The sequence below is a fragment of the Chinchilla lanigera genome, unplaced genomic scaffold (genome assembly GCF_000276665.1).
Source record: "Chinchilla lanigera isolate Chin_1 unplaced genomic scaffold, ChiLan1.0 scaffold00001, whole genome shotgun sequence".
Classification (NCBI taxonomy): Eukaryota; Metazoa; Chordata; class Mammalia; order Rodentia; family Chinchillidae; genus Chinchilla; species Chinchilla lanigera.
Genome location: NW_004955402.1, coordinates 32,340,148 through 32,359,244, shown reverse-complemented (window position 1 = coordinate 32,359,244; position 19,097 = coordinate 32,340,148). Strand labels below are relative to the sequence as shown.

Sequence of the window (19,097 nt, the reverse complement as noted above, 5' to 3'; positions counted from 1 at the left end):
ATTAATTTAGGCCTATCCCAGGTCCAATCCACCTCATCAAGGAAATATGAACTGAGAACTCGGTCTAGCGACTTTTCTGACCAGTTTGACTCAGCATTTTCTGTCACCCTTTATCAGCATATTAGGGGTACCATTAGGCTTCCCTCCACATGGCCTTGCCACTTCATCCTTTCCTAGCTATCACATTTCCCTGACCCCTCGACTTTTTATCAGGGCCTTTATGGGCGCTCCTATTTCATTTTTCCCTCAGTCTGCCCCCCCTTCAACTCTGCAATCCATGACCTTCACGTGACCGTCAAGGTCGGAAACAATCAGTCGGTACTTTAAGGTCTTTACCAATTTCAAGAGGTCTTACCCAGCCGGCACCATTAGATCAGTACAATGGCTTACCCAATGTCCATACTTATTGCTAGGCCACAACTATTTGGGGGGACAGTTTTATTTCTGCCTGCTTCCTCCGTCCACAGCCACAGAGTGAAGGGCACCGTGAGATTCTTCCCAAATATTCCTGTCACAAGTCCCGGCCTCTTGGTTTTCTCCGCGGGTTCCCAGACCACGCGGTCGGTAACACGGCCGTCGCAGAGCGGCCTCAGGAACTTCGCAGAAGCCTCCGCCGAGCCGGGAGGGAGGGGCTACGACCCGCTCCCAGCTTCCAGACCGCCAGCCGGAAGCTTGCGCGGAGCGGGCGGAAGGCGGTGCGGGCCCGGCGCAGGAGGGAGGGCGGGCAAAGGGCGGGGCCGCAGTGTGCCGGGGGCGGGGCTCTCGTGCCGGTCACGTGAGGGCCCCGGCGGCGGCGGCGGTGGCCGCGGCGTCTTCAGCGGCTCCCAGTGCAGGATGGTGCTGGAAGCGGCGGCGGCCGTGGTGGCGGCGGCGTTCCTGGCGTCTGCGGGAGGGGGAGCAGTGGCGGCAGCGGTGCCCGCGGGCGGTATAAAATGGCGGATTTCGAAGAGTTGAGGGTGAGCGGGGGCGCGGGAGAGGAGCGCGGAGGCCTTGGGGGAGGGGAGGGAAGCCGCAGCGTCGCGGGCCGCCGCTTTCGCGTTGGGAGCGGGCCGCTTGGCGGGTCCAGTCTCCCGGGCGGCCGCGAGCGCGCGGGGAATGGGAGAGGAGGGCGGGGAGCGGGCCTGGCCCGCGGGCCGCACACCTGGCGCGGGCCGGGAGCCCCGGGAGGGCACGTGGGCCTGACTGCCGGCCTCGAGAGCCGCTGGGTCAGCGAGGGCTGCGCGTGTCCCTGGCCACTCTAAACTCTGCATGCTCGCTACTCACTTGGTGGGAAGACTTTCCTGAGACGTGAAGTTGCGTTTAGGAATTTGGGGGTGATGCCATCGTGTAGTCAGTTCTGTCAGAGAAAAAGGCCCCTTCTTCCCACCAGTGCTTCCTCATGTCGTCGAGAGAAAGCGTGGTCTTTTGGGAACACTGCCTTCAATCCTCGGCCTTAAACCTTGGTGTTTTCTTAGTGGCAGGGTAAGAAATCTGTGAAGTCCGTGTTGTCTTGTGTTGTGTCTGGCTGTGTACTCATTTTGCTCTACTAGAGGGGAAAAAAATTTTTTTTTAGCCTTGGAGCAAGGTCGTAACTTTTTTGTTGATACCTTTTTATAATGGGGATTTTAAAATGGGAGTGTTTTGGAGTTAAACGGAAAAAATATTTTTTTCCCGCCAGACTGATAATCTTCATAGAATTTTTAACTGAAACGAAACTAACTGTGATACATGAGCCGCATTTATTTTGCATGTATTGCTGAGTTGCTGGCAACGTATATGGGATAAAAACTTTTGTGTGTGTGAACCCAGGACTGTCGCACTGAACTATGTTCCTGCCCCTTTTGGGGGGCTCGAACTTGCATTTCTTCTGCCTCAGCCTCCTGAAGTGCTGGGATTTTTTGTTTGTTTTTTTGTTTTGAGACCGGCGTCTCGCTATGTGGTTCAAGCAGGGATTGAACTCACTTTTGTAGCCCAGACTGGCCTCAAACTCAGGACGATCCTCCTGCCTCAGCCTCAGGAGTGCTGGGATTAGAGGCATTCCGGTTAGAAACCCTGAATGAACAACAACAACAAAACAAGTGAAAGTATCGCAATGCAAGGTGGGCGTGAATTTAAAGTTTGCATAACATGGAAGTGTTCTTTTAGGTTTACAGTATGGAGTCCAGTGAAAGATTATTTTGGGGGTGAGGTTGGGGAGGATGTTGGCTGATTAACTGGTCTTTCAGTGGACAGCAGTTTATGATGTATTCCACAGGGAAATTGTTTGCACAGAGCCTGCCATTTTTCCCTCTTACTGTTTCAAAAATAATTTCTAGTAAAAAGAAAACTATGTTAATGTATGTTATGCCTCATACTAATTTATGCAGAGAGCATGATAGTAGGTGAAAGATGTTTGTAGTTTGTAAGTCTTAAAAGTTTTAGTGGTTCAATACATACATCTGTAAAGCTTTCAACACCTGTGGAGCATTTTGTCTTTATAGATTCGTTAGGCCTAGGATGGGTTGAGAAGGCAGAACTTTGAAATTAAAAATTTACCTTCAGTGTTGTCTTAATTTTTGTGTAGTGGGAGATGTATACAACTTTTTCCTACTTCCAGGCTAATTTATTTATTTATTGTCTGGTGAAAACTTTTCCAGGACTTGTTTGAACTTTTATAAATGTTATTGGTTAAAACTTAATATACAGGATTAACTTCATCCGTATAGGTTAGAAAGGGGAATCCATGCTTAGGAACTGGAGAGTGGTTGAAGCCAAAAAAAACCCCTATTTCTCTTTCTGCCTCCTTTTTTTCTATTTCTTAGTTTTGTTTTGCATGTCATCTTCATCTTCCTGTAAATCACCTGTCTGTGAAAATCTTTGAACTTGATAGAACATTGTTTGCTAGTCACAATTGACATCAAATATAACAGAAACTTGACCTGAGAGAGTTTTGACCTGTGAGTTTTCAAGGAAAAGGAGGGTGATAATAGGCTGAGTAGATGGTGGAAGAGTTATCCACTTCTCTTTGTCTTAGCTTTTCTGCGTGAATGTATGTGTTACCTTACATTTATGGCTTAGACACTGGTACAGTGCTTGGTTCAAACCACAGTACCACCAAAAAACAAAACAGAACAGAACAGACGAATTATACTCAGTGCAAATAGTGGTGTCTATATTCATTATAATATAGTGCTTATTACATTCCTGGCTCTGGTCTAAATACTTAATGTATGCGTTCTTATGCTCACAATTCTGTAGAGTAGTTGAGGTACAGAGGATGAAGTAACCTTATCTCTATTATATAGTTTGAAAATGGGAAAAGTGAGCCTTTTTAAGCTCCATGGTCAACCTTTATGGGCTGCACAAAGCTGATGCTGTATTGCTTTGTTCAAGCACCTTTGAGTCTTTGTAGAGCTCCTGGTATTCTCCTGCAATTTATAGAACAAATTAAATGATAAATATCACCCTTCTGTAACATGATGAAGGGAAACAAGAGCTGACTGAAAAACTAATTTAGAAAGGAAGAGAAGAAAATCTAAGCTCTCAAAATGATGTTCTGTGGTTTAGAATATATTCTGATGGTTAGAGTGATGGTCAAGTAAATTGTAGAACCAGGAAGAATTATGGGCTGTCTTTTTGATAGTAGAGGAAAGGACCAGCTGATCCGATCATTTGGCTGCTTATGTTACTGCAGAGAGGATTTCGGTGTCATCCTTTAGGGTCATTCATGTACAAATCAGTATGGGATTAGCATAACAAGAGCAGTTCACATTTGGTTAATGTTGCTTCTGTACTAAAGATTTGGGAATTTTGAGAATGATTTTTGTCCCCAAATGGTTTAGAATCTCCTGTGCCTCTTAGGCGTAGAAGCTGGGTATTGGGTGAAACAACTCCTATAGACTCTTATAGACTATATAGAAACAACTCCTATAGACTCTTAAGGGGTTACTTGATAATTTCAATTTTTGAGACTTCTGTACCATACATTTTGTCTGGTCACAGCAAGATATGATAGGTGCACACTTCGCTGCTTTGCAGCCCAAGTAACTGGTAGGCTGCCAGCCAGTCTTTCTTCCCTTTTATCTGAGAGTGAGAATCAGATTGACAGACTTTTGACAGAGGTCTGCTAGCCCTTGGTTTGGATGTTATGTTGTACAAACTTGAATTGGGAGTTCATTCTGATGGGTTGAGGGAAGGGAAGAGAGAAGTTCTTTGAGAAGGGAAAATGTGGCATGTGTATGCAAAAGATGATTATAATTGTGTGTCTTGTGTTAGAAGCTTTCACAGTGCCAGAGGAAAAATATTACAGTTTACCAGTTGTTTGTTTACAACATCTGTATTAGGATTTGAAGTGATGGTTAGTTTATGAATTGACAAATTTGTGAATTAACTAGTTGTGAATTAAAATGGTACATGAACATAAGGTCTGATAGCCTGGGCTTTTGTGATTGTCATCTTGTTGCCTCTTTCAAAAATAGTTCCGGGTTCCTCTAGGAGGAGGATAGGCACAACAGGTAGGTTTCTGGAACCACTGGTCTATTCAAAGGTAGTTTTCTATCCTAGTTTTTTGTGCTCCTGTGGCTTACTGGTGGGTGGCAGTTGTTCTTAAAATGGTCCCTGCTACTGTTTGGTTCTTTCCACTCAGCAGTGGAGAGGGGATCTACTCTGACATTCTAGCCTTCCCTTTGCCCAAGGATCTCCCTCTTGTGTTCTTCATCCTTTTCTTTCTGTGCATTGAGAGTAAATGAGGATGAAAAATGAAAGACACACACGGGAATCTGGGTGTGTATTTGGGCTGATAAAAGAGCCAGAGGTTATAACTTTGTTCATAATTATAGATAAACCAGAATGTTTACCAAACTGGGTAGGTTTGCCGTTGAATACTAATTTGAATGTGAGAGTTAGGTCTTTCTCACAAAAAAGGCTTAAGTACAGTAATTCTGTAACAAGATCTGCCTAGAGGGCTTAAGTGTTGAGTCCTTTCAATCTACCAGGAATTGCCTTTTTTTTTTTTAATAACTTCAGGTGGCACTAGGATTCAGAGGGAAAATGAGAAATTATTAAGGGGCTTGCGTTTGGAGTTCCTCATCACCCCTCCTTCCAACTGTTGGAGAGGGAAACAGTCTAATAGTGTAGACGTGATATGTAACAGAATCTACTATGTGATTTTCAAAGATACTGTTGGGGAACTTAACTAAAGTTTTCAAGACTTCTGAGGTATTTGTGAGGGCATGTCTAAAACTAGATAAATACTTAAAATGAAATAGACATTTTCTAACAGTCAGTGAACCAAGTTATTCTTAGGTATAATAAGTGCCTTTGCATTTGTTTGCTTTGTAGGCCTGTCCTACCTATTGTAAACATGAATATCTTTTCTGATAAAGCTGATACTTTGCTGACATAAAATACTCCAGTTTCTTTATTCTTAGCATTTTTGTTTTTATTTTTCTGGGTTGGAAATTAGCCATTTATTTTTAGTTTTTAAAGTTGAGACATAATTCACATAACAGAATTTTAACTATTTAAAGTTTTGAATAATTTTTTTTAGTGTATTCTAAAAAACACCACCACTGTATAATTACAGAATGTTTTTTGTCATTCAAAAGAAATGCTATCCTTCCTCTTTCTTAGCATCCATTAATTTACTTTCTGTTTTACTGTTTGTTTGAACATTTGTCTGTTTTGAACATTTTATTTATTTATTTATTTATTTTTTATTTTAGAAATAAAAGGAGGAAAATACTAACAGATCGACAACGTTTTACAAAATAGCAAAGGATCAGTACAGACATTACGGAGTTACAAATAGAGTGGTAGGGAATTAACAATGCTTATTGTATTACATATTGATATATTCAATGTAGTTTCTCATGAAAACACATATAGACATACAAAGCTAATCAACCAATGCCTCACTGACAGTTTCTTTCAGCAAGGAAATACAGGACAGTAGAACACCTGTGTTAACTATCCTGCATATACATATATACAAACTTTCTCCTTTACCTTCTCTTTTCCCATATTCCAGTTATCCTTTACCTATGAGTGCTTTCCTATCAGTTCCCAATGTCTGTCATATCTCCTAGTTTAAATTAACTTTTTCAGGCTTTACACTAGAGAAACAATGTGGTGCTTGCACATGTATGTTTGATTTATTTCACTTATGAGTATGGTCTCTAGTTGTGACCATTTGCCTATAAAAGCCTCGAGTTTATCTTTCTTTACAGCTGAGTAATATTCCATTATATAAAAGTACCACAATTTTCTTATCCAATCCTTAGTGGATGGACATTTGGGTTGCTTCCACATTTTAGCAATTACAAATTGTGCTGCTATGAACATAGGTGCACATACATCACTGTGATAGGATGTTTTTAGATCTTCTGGGAAAATACCCAGCAGGGGGATAGCTGGGTTGAATGGGACCTCTAGACCTAGTTTTCTGAGTACTCTCCAAACTGAATTCCACAGTGGTTTCACCAGTCTGCATTCCCACCAGCAGTGGAGAAGGGTTCCTATTTCTCCACAGCCTCGCCAGCATTTGTTATTGGCTGATTTGAACATTTCATTTAAATGGAATCATACAACATGTGGCCTTTTCTCCAAGTTGGCTCATTTCACTTAGCATGTTTTTAAAGTTCATCTGTGTTGTTAAGCATGTATCAGTTCATTTCCATTTTTGACTGAAAATATTCCATTTTGTAGATGTATTAATTTTATTTATTCACTCAGATTTTTTTTTTTTCACTCATAGATTGATGGGCATTTATTTCCATGTTTTGTCTATTCTAAACATGTACAAATTTTGTGTAGATGTATGTTTTCAATTCTCTTGGGTAGATACCTAGAAGTAGATTCCTGGGTACTGTACTAATCCTTTGTTTTTTTCAAGAGCTACCATACTGTTTTCCAACTAGTTTATGTTACCACCAGCAGTGTTTAAGGATTCTGCTATATCTCTTTTCTTACCAGGGCTTTGTTACTGTCTGTTTGATTATTATAGGTATCTGTTATGGTTTGTGTCTGGATGTCTGTCCCCACTCCCCAAGCCTCCTACAGTCGTGGGGCCGGCTTCTAGAGTTTATGATTGATTCATGGTCCAGTGTTGTGATTATGGGTGTGAATGCTACACCCACCCTGAGGCGGGTAGTTGCATACAATGTAAGGGATGGAAAGAGGCTGCTTTCTTGTCCTCCCTTTTTGCTCTTCCTGTTTTTGCTGTCTTATGCCATTTTGAAGTGTTGTCCCTGTGCCCTGCCACCCTGCCTTGGAGCCAGCTGATTATAGACTGAAACCTCCACAGCCTGTGAGCTAAATAAATGTTTCCTTCCTTAATTTTGGGCTTTGGGTATTTTATCTCAGCAATGAGAGAAAAATAACCAACACACCATCCTGGTGGCTATAAAATAGTGTCTCATTATGGTTTTTATTTTGCTTTTTCCCTGATGACTAGTGGTGTCTAGCTTGTTCTCAGTCAGTTTTTTGACCATTTTATACCTTCTTTTGTTAAATTATGTTTGGGTGTTCTTTTTCTTTCTCTTTCCACAGGCAGAGTCTGGCTTTGTAGCCCAGGCTGGCCTTGAACTTATTTTTCTGTCTCACCCTCCCCGGTGCTGGAATTAAAGGTGGCACCATCCTGTCTAGCTTATGTGTTGTATTTAACATTGTTGTTGTTTTTTTGTTTTTGTGGTGCTGGGATTGAACCTAAGGCTCTTGTGCATGCTAGGCAGGTGCTCTGCCATTGAGCTATATACCCTTAGCTGTAGTTATAATCGGGTTTCTTTTTGCATATTATAAATTATTTTAAAGGCAGGTTCTTAGCTATTTGCTTTGCAAATATATTCTCCTGTTCTGTGGGCTCTTTACTTTTTTGGCGGGGTATGAAAGGGTCTCACTGCGTAGTCCAGGCTGGCCTTGAACTCACCATAATGCTCTTAGCTCTTACCTCTGCCTCCCAAGTGCTGTGATTCTAGGCATGCACCACCATGTGTAGCACAAATGTTTTTATTTTAATGACATTCAGGAAGTCCTTTTTTTCCCGTTGTATTTGTACATTTGTTTTCAAGACTTGAGAATGTAGTGCTGTGAAGAAAGCTACTCACTTCAAGGTAGCCACTTGAAGCAGAGAGAGAAGAGAGGAGTTGTGGGCATTGCTTCCTTCCAGGTCTTGCTCCCAGTGACTTGCCTCCAGCAAAACCCTATCTCCTAACAGCAAGTCAACTATATTGCCACCTTAATTCAGTCATCTTCCATAATTCAGTCACCTTTCAAAAGCTCTGCTCATGAGGGACCTTTGGGTGACATTCTTGATCTAAACAATAACAGTCTAAATTTCTCTTGTTTATTTGGCTCACTTTTTTTATTCTTTTATGCATCTTATGAGTAGAAGTTTTAAATGTGGTTGAGTTTATCTTCTAGTCTTCATGAGTAGTGCTTTTGATCTTATCGAAGTTTTTCCAATAGAATAATTGAAGGTATTTCCCATTCTTACAAAAGTTTTTTTTTTTTTTAACCTTTTTCTTCTGTATTTTAATGTATCTGGAACTGTTTTTCAGTGTAGTGAAATGTGGTGATCCAAATGCGTATTTTTCTCTCAAAAAGTATAAAAATTTTCCCATCACTTTTTATGAGGTAGATTTCCCCCAATAAATACTATCCTGTATCATTCCATTCAGCCATTCTTCTTTTGTCCTTGAGTCTTCTGTCTATATTAATAGCACTGTCACATTGTTTTAATTTCTGTAATTTTGTAACAGCTTCCATAAAAACTTACTGATATATATGGCACAGAAAATGCAGTATGGTATGACAGTTATTTACATAGCACTTACATTGTATTAGGTATTATAAGTATGCTAGAGATAATTTAAATTACACAGGAATATCTTTGTAAGTTGTATATAAATTCTATGCCATTGTATACTATTTAAAGGACTTGAGTATCTTTTGAATATTGGTAGTTGTTGGGATCCTGGAACCAATCCCCCTTGGATACCAAGGGATGACTATATTCTGTAGTATACTCTTGTTTCTGCCCCCCCCCCAGTTTAGTTTGCAAGATTCATCCTTAATGGTATATATAGATGCCCCTCAATATACTGTGATGCCTCACTAAAAACTTGTCATAACTGAAAATATTGTAAGTCAAAATTCAGAAAACACTTTAGGCATACTGGCACATACCTGTGATCACAGCTATTCAAGAGACTGAGCAGGAAGATTGCAAATTCAAGGCTAGCCAAGCAGTTCAGTGAGAGCCTATCTCAAAACAAAGAGCTGGGTATGTATTTCAGTGGTAGAGCACACCTGGGTTTGATCACTAATAGTACAAAAGAGTAAATACAAATTTTACAGGAAATAGGGATATATTGTAGCTCAGTGCTCTCTGGGTTCAATCTGTAGTACCATAGACACATGCCACATTCAATAAACCTAACCTACAGAACATCGTCATACTTGAGGAACACTGTAGAATGTCTTTTTACCCTCAAGAGCAAGTGGCTCATTGGGAGCTCTGGTTCTTTTCTGCATCACTAACCTTCATTTTGTTAGCCTCAGAAAAAAAATCAAAATTTGAAGTATAGTTTATACTAAATACTTTTTAACACCATTGGAAAGTTGGAAAAATTTTAAATGGAACCATCACTATTTGGGGACTGTTTGTGGCTGTAGTTTATTTATTCTTTTTCACTAGTGTTGTAGTATTCCAGGTGCTCCACATCCTTGTCTGCCCATTTAATTTTAGACACTGGTGTATGTGTAGCAGTTTTAATTTGCATTCCTCTAATGAGTAGTGATTTTAAATCACTACTTTCATTGCTCATTTTGGTCATCTTTGGTGAAGTGGCATGTGAAAGTTTTGACTCATATTGGGCCAGCTTGTCTTTTTTTATACTGATTTGTAGAAATTTATACTGGATACTAAATCTTGCAGATTATGTTTTGCAGATATCTTGTTTCCTCTTCCCGTGAGACCATTAAAATTTCTGGTTGACTTCTCAATATCTCCGTTGTATTTTGTCCATTAGCAGATACCTGTAGGGGAAAAAAACGTCTCAAGAGACTCAATTTTTTAGGCCTCCATTCTTTCCAGTCTTCCTCTCTCAGGCCCTTGCTGCCTTTGTAGTGCTTCATGTCTTCAAACACTTTTATTATGTTCAGTTGTTCAAGTTCTCACAGGGAGGATTGGTTTGAAGTGGTGTACTAAATCGTTGAGGGACAGAAGTACGAAAGTCCTCTGGCCTTGTAGGTTTTCAGGGAGCGTTTTGGCTGTTTGCTCCTGCATATAATTTTAGAATCATCTTTTTAAATCTCAGTCTCTCGTTCTTGCTCTCTTGCACATGTTGCTGAGGTTTTGATAGGAAATGCACATAATCTGTAAATCAGTTTGGAGAGAATTATATATATATTTTTAACCATGAACATTGCAGGCTTTTTATTAGGTCCTTTAAGGCATCTTTCAACAAAATTTCCTAATTTTCAGTATAACTGTTGCAAATTTTTTTTTCTAGGCACTTTATAGTAGGTCTTAAATGTTTTAATAATTATATTTTTACCTTACTGTATACATCATTTGATTTTGTGTAACAACCTTGTTATACTCCTAATTATGATAAATTATTTGTGGACTTCTTTTGAATTTCTCAATGCAGACTGTCTTATCCATGTATAGGACCTCTTTGTTTTCTCTATTCTCCGTCCCTCTCCCCCATTCCGCCCCTGTTCTCTCTCTCTGTCACTTTCTTTTTTCTTTTTCTTTCTCTTCTTGCGTTTTCTTTCTTTCCCTTTCTTTCTGTCTTTCTCGCTCTCTCTTCTTTTCTTTCTTTCTCCTTGTCTTACTGTGCTGGCTAGGATTTCCAGTGCAATGTTGAGTAGAAGCTGTGATGGGGGCATCCTGATCTTGTTCCTTATTTTAAAAGGAATACTTTCAAAGTCTGTGTATCTTACAAGATCATGTAATTTTCTTATGTAATTTACTAACATAATGAATTACTTTGGTTGATTTTCTCTTACCAACCTTATCTTACAATTATTCATTCAACCCCAGTTTGTCCATTTTCTCATATTAGACTCAATTTGAAGAGACTTAATTTAGGATTTTTGGATCTAATAATGAATAATACTGACTTCTAATTTAAAAAGAAAAACTTTTTCTATTCGAAAAATTTGAATGCTTCTCCTACCCCCACTGTAGATTGAACCCTGGCTGCCATACGTGGTAGGCAGGTGCTGTACTTCTGAGCTACATCCTCAGCCCACAATGATCTTTTCATTAAGTGTTTTCTAGAACTTGTCTGTAAAATAGTTACTGACACTTTTTTTGAAGGATGCCTCTTAGTCATCGATCCAGTTGTTATAGGACTGTTGACACTTTCAGTTGTAAAACCACATTTACTACATTAAGTCAGCCTCTTTTGTAGTACTTGTAAGTAATATCCCTTTTACCTAGTTTTGAAACATCTTCCTTCTTTTGACCTTGATTTTTTTAAGCTAAAAGTTTGCCAGTTTTTAAAGTCTTCCCAGATAATTCAGCTTTTATGTTTATTTTTTATTTTTTAGTACCGGGAATTGAACTCAGGGCCTTGTGCCTTGTGCTGCTGAGCTACATCCCTGGCCCCAGATAATTTTTAAAGTTTGTTTATGTCTTTTAATGTATCGTTTTCCCATTTTATTAATTTCTGTTCTTCATGTCTTACACTTTTGTTTTTTTTCTGTTTACTTTTCTTATTTCTTAAGTTGGGTGCCAATCATTAATTTTCAGTATAGGCATTTGAGACCATTACTATCTTTGAATTGCTTTTTCTGTGTCACATGTTTTGATATGTATTATTTTCATTGGTATTTTTTTATTTCTCACTGAATTGTTTAATTTATGAGTTATTTAAAAATCTTTTTCAAACATGTAGGAGTTTCTTAAGCTAATTTGGTTATTGATTTGTCATTGCATTGAGGTTAGGCAGCATAGTTTGCATGAAACAGGTTCTTCAGAACTCATTGAGACTATCTGATCAGTTTGTATAATTTTTGTACGTGAAGAGAATGCATATTTTCCAGTTGTTGGTACAAAAACTATTATATATGTCCAGGAATTAGGCTTGTTATATTGTTCAAATCTTATGTCTTCATTTTCTTTAAAAGAGCAGAAGTATATTCATTCTATAGTAGATTGATTTTTTTTTTTTCTTGTAGTTCTACTAGTGTTTTAAACTATATTTAAAAATGGGTACATGAAAGTTTCGATTTATTTTCCTGCTCAATTGAAACTTTGTAGAGAATTTATATCTAAGAATCCTTTTTGTATTAAATACTACTGCTTGCTCTTAATTTATCTAGATTATTTTTTCTTTGAGTTAGTTAATTTTGCCAGTTTTTTATCCCCTCCTTTCACATGTGCACATGTTTGTGTTCTTTTAGTTTTATCTCTTGTAAATAGTATGCTATAGAAATATTAAAAATTTAAGTCTGGCTTGATGGTCTTGGTTTTTGTGATCTTATTTTAATTAATTAATTGATTAATTTTTGCAGTTCTGAGGATTGAACCCAGGGTCTTCACACTGAGCTACATCCCTAATCCTTGTATTTTTTATATTTTTATTTGAGGTAGAATCTCAATAAGTCACTGAATTGCCCAGGCTGGGTTTAAATTTGCAGTCATCCTGTCTCAGCCTCCTAGGGTACTGGGATTACAGGTTGTACACCACCATGCTGGCTGGTCTTTGAAATTTTCACTTACTGTACACTTTTGATGAAGGTAATTGTCAGTTCCTTGCAAGTTGTAAGAAATAATATAGCCATCCCATTTACTGTTTATCCAATTTTCCTTATTGATAACATCTTGCAAAATCATAGCACAGTATCACAAACATGCAATTGACACTTCTGATAATCAATGTACAGACCTTTTTTTTAATCACAAGGATTCCTTCATATTATTATTTTGTATTCACACATAGTTTTCTCCAACCCATTACCCCCTAGCTCCTAATCTCTAAGACCCCATAACCTGTTCTCCATTTCAGTGTGAGGACCCATGTGATTTTTGTCTTCAAGAATGTTATATAAATTGAGTCACACAGTATGTAGTTCCTGGGTTCTGCCTTTTTCATTCAGCATAATTCTCAGGAAATTAATCTAGACTGTTACATATTTATTGCTGAGTAGTATTTTGTGGTGTGAACTTACTACAATTTAACAATTCATTTGTTAAAGGACAGTTGGGGTTTATGATTTTTTGGCTGTTATGAATAAAAGTTTTATTAAGATTTGTATATGTTTTCTGTGAACAGAAGTGTTTCATTCTCTGGGATAATGAAACTCAGGAATTCAGTTACTGGGTCTTATGATTATTGTATATGTAGTTTTTAAAGAACTTACTAAACTCTTTTCCAGAGTTGCTGTTCCATTTTACATCCCTACCAGCAATATATGGAGTGATCCAGTTTCTCTGCATCTTAGCCACCATTTGACGTTATCACTGTTTTTCATTTTAGCCATTCTGGTAGGTATCCAGTGATATAACAGTGAGGTTTTAATTTGTGTTTCCTTAATGGCTAATGATGTTAACATATTTTCATGTGCTTATTTGCTATTTATATTTCCCCAGTGATGAAGTATCTCTGCATGCATTCTTTTTGTAGTGAAATTGTCCTTTTTATTTTTCATGTTGAATTTTGTCAAGTGTCCAGCTTGCAAATATTTTCTCTGAGCCTTTTCATTCTTCTACAGGAGTCTTTAGCTGGCCTTAAGTTTTATTTTGATGAAATCCAAGATGTCATCTTTTTCTCTTAAAAATCTTTTAGTGTAACATTTAAGAAGTGGCTGCCTACATCTAAATTCTGAAGATTTCCCTTTTTTTTTTTTTAAAGTTTTACAGTTTTACGTTTATCTGTGATCCATTTGGTATAATATGTGAGACGTGTGTGTGTGTATGCATATTTTTAAATTTATGAATATCCTGTTGCTTTGCTGTTTGCTTTATCCCAGTTGCTTCAGCACCATTTGTTGAAGGCTGTCTTTTAATCTTTTTATACTTAACAATTATTTGGACATACTTGTATAGGTCTCTTTATGTTCCACTGAGCCATATGTCTTTCTGCTAGTATGAAACAATCTTAATTACTATAGCTGACTTGTGAGATGGGATACATTGATTCGTTTCCCACTGTATTTGTTTTTGTTTTATATTTGTGAGTATGCTGGGGATTTGTATTTGTGTTTCCTTAATGGCAAATGGTATTAAATATCACATACCCAAGGCTTTAGGCTTGGTACACAGTTCTTTTCTATTTATATCTCTGGCCATCTGTTCTTTTCAAAAGTTATTGTATCTTTTCTAGTCTTTTGCTTTTCTATGTAATTTTTAAAAAAAATTTTATCTGTATCTACAAGATGTTCCTGAGACTTGGATAGATAATGTATTAAACCTATGAAGTATATCATTTTGGGGAAAATAAACATTTTTTTCATGTTATGTCTTCCAACCTGTGAACAGTTCATTTGTTTAGATCATAATTTCTTGTCATTAGTCTTTTGCAGTATTGAATGTACACATCTTTTACTTGGTTTTTAGATATTTTTATCTAGGTTTGATACTTTAATATTCTTTGGGGTGGTTTTAAGTGGAATTATTTCTAGTTGTTTCCACATATGTTCGCTGTTAGTTTATACAGATGATGTGATTTGTTGTGTGTTAAGTTCATAACCTGTGACCTTGATGAATTCACTTATCAGTTGTAGAAGTTATTTTGCAGATTTGTTGGAATTTTTTGTATAGTCATCTGTAGATACAGGTTTTTTTCCATTTATAACTGATAGGTTTTTCCATCGCAGAGAGAAGTAAAACAGAATAAAATGCCTTTATTGTGGACGCGGAGAAGACCACAAGGAAAGAGAAAAACGTGGCTTCTAAGGATCTTTCCTGGGGTCCAAGGTTAAATAGCCCCAGGCTGGAGGTGGGGTTTAGGAGGCGAACTGCCTGACATGGCAGACCAGGATTGGGTGGGAGCGTGGGAAAAGGCAACAGGATATTACGAAAAGGGAAGTAAGAAGTTGTAATTTGACTCGGGAAGAAGGGTAGGACTTAGCACATGGTCTCTAGTGGCCAGCACCATGTTGGCTGGATGCCATAGTGACTCAGTACCATACCACATGACCTCCGGCGCCATATTGGCTGGGTGCCATAGCAACTCAGCAGGAATTACAGCGTGGCAAGAAACCAATGAATAACTTGTAAGTCTTTTTATTTCCTTTTTCTTGTCGTTTTCTGCCAGCTGGAACCATGCTGAATGAGTGGTAAGTGTAGGCCTCATTCCAGATTTAGGGGGAAAGCATTCATTTCACCATTAAGTATAAGCTTTAGCTTTTCTTTTCTTTTTTTTTTGAACATTTTTAGAATTTTGTTTTAAAGATAAAGAAAACATCTTAACAAACACACATTTAGAAAATAACACAAAAACAGTAAAAGCAATACAGAATCTCAGACAAGGTGATAGGAAATTAACAGTGGTTGTTGTATTACATATTGATATCCTCAATTTGGATACTCAGATCAACAAATACATACATGTAAGATTGATTATACATGTAAACATTAACTTCGTTTCAACAGAACGATCAAAGTCAGTAGTACAACTATGTTAGCTATCCTGTGTATACATATATATATATATATATTTTTTTTTTTTCCCCCTCATCCTAGTTGTTCTTCCCTTTTGAGCAGTTTCCTGCCCTTTCACAGTGTCTATTGTACCTGCTAGATTTTAGTTACTCTTTCAGGTTCTTACACTAGTGAGATAATAGTGTTTACACATGCAGGTCTGATTTATTTCACTTATGGGTATGGTCTCTAGTTGTGTCCATTTTGCTATAAAAGCCTTGAGATTATCTTTATTTATAGCTAAGTCATATTCCATTATGTAGAAATACCAAAACTTTTTTATCCATTCCTCAGTGGATGGGCATTTGGCTTGCTTCCATGATTTAGCTGTTATAAATTGTGCTGTTATAAACATGAGCGCATATATATCTCTGGGATAGGATGTTTTCAGTTCTTCTGGGAAAATACCCAGAAGAGGAGTAGCTGGATTGAATGGCACCTCTAGTTCTAGCTTACTGAGGAGTCTCCAAACTGATTTCCACAGTGGTTTCACCAGTCTGCACTCCCACCAGCAGTGGAGAATGGTTCCTTTTTCTCCACAGCCTTGCCAGCATTTGTTATTGGTTGATTCTTAACGATAGCCATTCTTACTTGGGTGAGATGGAATCTCAGTGTTGTTTTAATTTGCATTTCATGAATGACTAATGATGTTGAACATTTTCTCATGTATTTATTTGCCATTTGTATTTCTTTACGTGGGAAGTGTGTGTTCATCTCAGATGCCTGTTTTTGTATTGGGTCTTGGAATTTGAGGGGATGATGTTTTTAATTCTTTATATGTTCTAGAGAGTCCTTTGAAGGATAGTCAGCTAGAATTTTTACCAATTTGTGGGTTTTCTTTTTACTCTACTGGTGATTTCTTTAGATGTGCAAAAACTTTTCAGTAAGATGAGATCCCGTTTGTTGATTCTTGGAAGCGTTTCCCGTGCAGTTTGGCTTTTGTTCGTGAACTCTGTGCCTACTCCTTTGTCTTCAAGATTTTTACCTGCTTTCTCTTCCAGTAGATTTGGTGTTTCTGTTTTAATATTTAGATCTGTACTCCATTTGGACTGGAGTTGGTGCATAGTGATAGACATGGGTCTAGTTTCAGTCTTGGGCATGTGGTGAGCCAGTTTTTCTAGCACCATTTATTAAAGAGGCTATCTTTCTTCCAGTGAACTTGTTGGGCCCCTTTGTCAAATATAAGGTGGCTGAGTGTCTTTGTGTTTGTGGCTGCATCTTCCAGTCTGTTCCATTGATCCTCAGGTCTGTTTTTTTTGCCAGTACCATATTGATTTTATCACAGTAGCTTTGTAGTATAATTTCAAGTGAGGGATTGTGATGCCCCTGCCTTGTCTTTGTTGCCCAGGATCGCTTTTGTTAGTCTTGGTGTCTTCTGGTTCCAGATGAATTGTAGGAATGTTTTCTCTAGATCTGTGAGGTATTCTAATGGTATTTTAATTGGAATTGCATTGAATCTGTACAACAGTTTAGCAAGTATGGCCATTTTTACAATGTTGGTTCTTCCTATCCATGAGCAAGGAGTATCTTTCCATTTCCTGAAAGCCTCTTCAATGTCTTTTTTCAGAGTACTGTAGTTTTCACTGGATAGATCTTTTACTACTTTTGTTAGATTGATTCCTAAATATTTTAATTATTTGGATGCTATTGTAAAAGGTATGGTTTCCTTTAGCTTTTCTTATAGATGGTATTTAACAATTTGAAGTTCTATTCCTCTTTTTTCTGAGGGTTTTAAAAAAATCATGATTAGGTATTTGTCAGAGTACTCTTAATACATTGTAATTTTTAAATTAAAAATTGAGTTAAGTTTCTTGATTTAGAAGTTAAAAGTTTTGTTTTTCTTTTTTCTTTTTTGTGGTACTTAGAATGGAATCCAGAGCCTTTGCATGTGCTAGAAAAGCACTCTAATGTTGAACTATTTCCCTACCCTTTTATGTTTTATTTTTGACTCAGGGTCTTTCTGAGTGTCTCAGGCTGTCTCTGCTTCCTGGGTAATTGGTTTACAACTCAGTTCCATCTTGCTTGGCTAGAAGGGTAAATTTTTTTTTTTTTTTTTTTTTTGGTTTTTCTCCAGTACTGGGAACCGAACTCACGACCTTGCACTTGCCAGGCAGGCGCTTTTGCTGCTGAGCTAAATCCCCAGCCCCTTGGGTAAATTATTTTCTACTGAATGAGTTCTGGTATGTAGTTTTTCAGGGAATTGGTCCATTTCATCTTAAGTTGCCAAATTTAGCAATGTAGGACTATTCTTTAAGTTCCTTTATCATCTTTTTTGATAGCATGCAATTTCTGTAGTAATGTTCCCTAATCTTATTCTTTAATGGAAAGTTTCACTTTTTTATTTTTGGGGGTTATTAATATATTTACAGGAATTTTACCCCATTATTTTATTTTATGCTATTGTGCTTTTTTGTTTTATCTGTCTGTTTTCTTGCCTAGTTTTGGATTTTTTCTCGTTTCTCTGTTTTTCTTTTTCCAGCAGTACTAGTTGTGAAATTACACATTTTTGCTTTCTTACAGAATTTTCATGTCATCTTGAGATTTTTCTTGAAGTTTTGATAAATGGTTGTCAGATCAAAATTACTATTCCTGTCTTCACTATAGAACACTATAAACTGTTCACCACTCTACCAATTTATGTGCCTTTGTTGCTTGTCATTTTCATTTTCTCTTAATAACCTCATAAATTTGATACTATTTTTTGTGATGTTTGTTTAGGTTAACTCCCTTTCCAGGTTTGTTTTGTCTTCCTTTCCTTTTCCCTGTTTTTTTTTGTTGTTGTTGTTTTGGGAATGATAAAACGCATGGCTTTACACGTGGAAGGCAAGCTTGACCACTGAGCTACACTTCTAGCCCTGTCATTCTGGGTGTTTTTTGAGAAAGGGTCTCTGTGTAGTCTGAGCTGGCCTTTGAAATCACTGTAGCCCAGGCTGGCCTCAAAATTACTGTGATTCTCCTGCCTCACCCTCTTGAGTGCTGAGATTGCAGGTATGTGCCACTACACCTAGCATCCCTATCATTCTGATATCTTAGTATTTATTCCTCTACTTTCTGTAGTTCAGCAGTGATAGATCTTGTACTTTTCTTTCAGTGTGGTCATTTTAAGTGTCATTATGCATAAGTTTTATGCCTTCTTTCTTCCTGGGGACTTTTGCATCTGTTGTGTCCAGTGCTTTGGAGTGCATTTCCTTGGATACCTGTTGGGTGCTTCCCTATTCCTGCAATTACTCAATTACCTTCTCAGTGAGGCCTTTCTTTCTTTCTTTCTTTCTTTCTTTCTTTCTTTCTTTCTTTCTTTAGTTAGTTAGTTAGTTAGTTAGTTGGGTCTGTTAAATTCTCCATCTACTCAGTCATTTGCTGGAATTTTATTGTTTTTATAACTTGGGAAGAATTAGCATCTTGTCAGTAGTATTTTTACCTGGTAGTATGTTTTAGTAATTTGTGCAAGGCTGCTTTGTCATCCTCTGGGTTTTATATATATATA

The 19,097-nt window shown here is 37.7% G+C and overlaps 1 protein-coding gene across 7 annotated transcripts in view; it reads left to right on the top strand.

The window, feature by feature from the left end:
* Positions 1-712: 712 nt before the first annotated feature.
* Positions 713-19,097, top strand: part of Pias2 (protein inhibitor of activated STAT, 2) — a 94,917-nt gene continuing 76,532 nt past the window's right edge. For 2 of the 7 annotated variants that reach the window (XM_013510483.1, XM_005372880.2), the window contains exons 1-3: positions 714-956; positions 1,370-1,461; positions 13,348-13,456. In XM_013510483.1, the coding sequence (XP_013365937.1) occupies positions 933-956; positions 1,370-1,461; positions 13,348-13,456 (225 nt within the window). In that variant the 5' untranslated portion in view covers positions 714-932. Of the gene's footprint in view, positions 957-1,369; positions 1,462-13,347; positions 13,457-19,097 lie in introns of those variants that run through there. The other 5 variants (XM_013510479.1, XM_013510482.1, XM_013510488.1 and 2 more) reach the window with 5 other exon arrangements.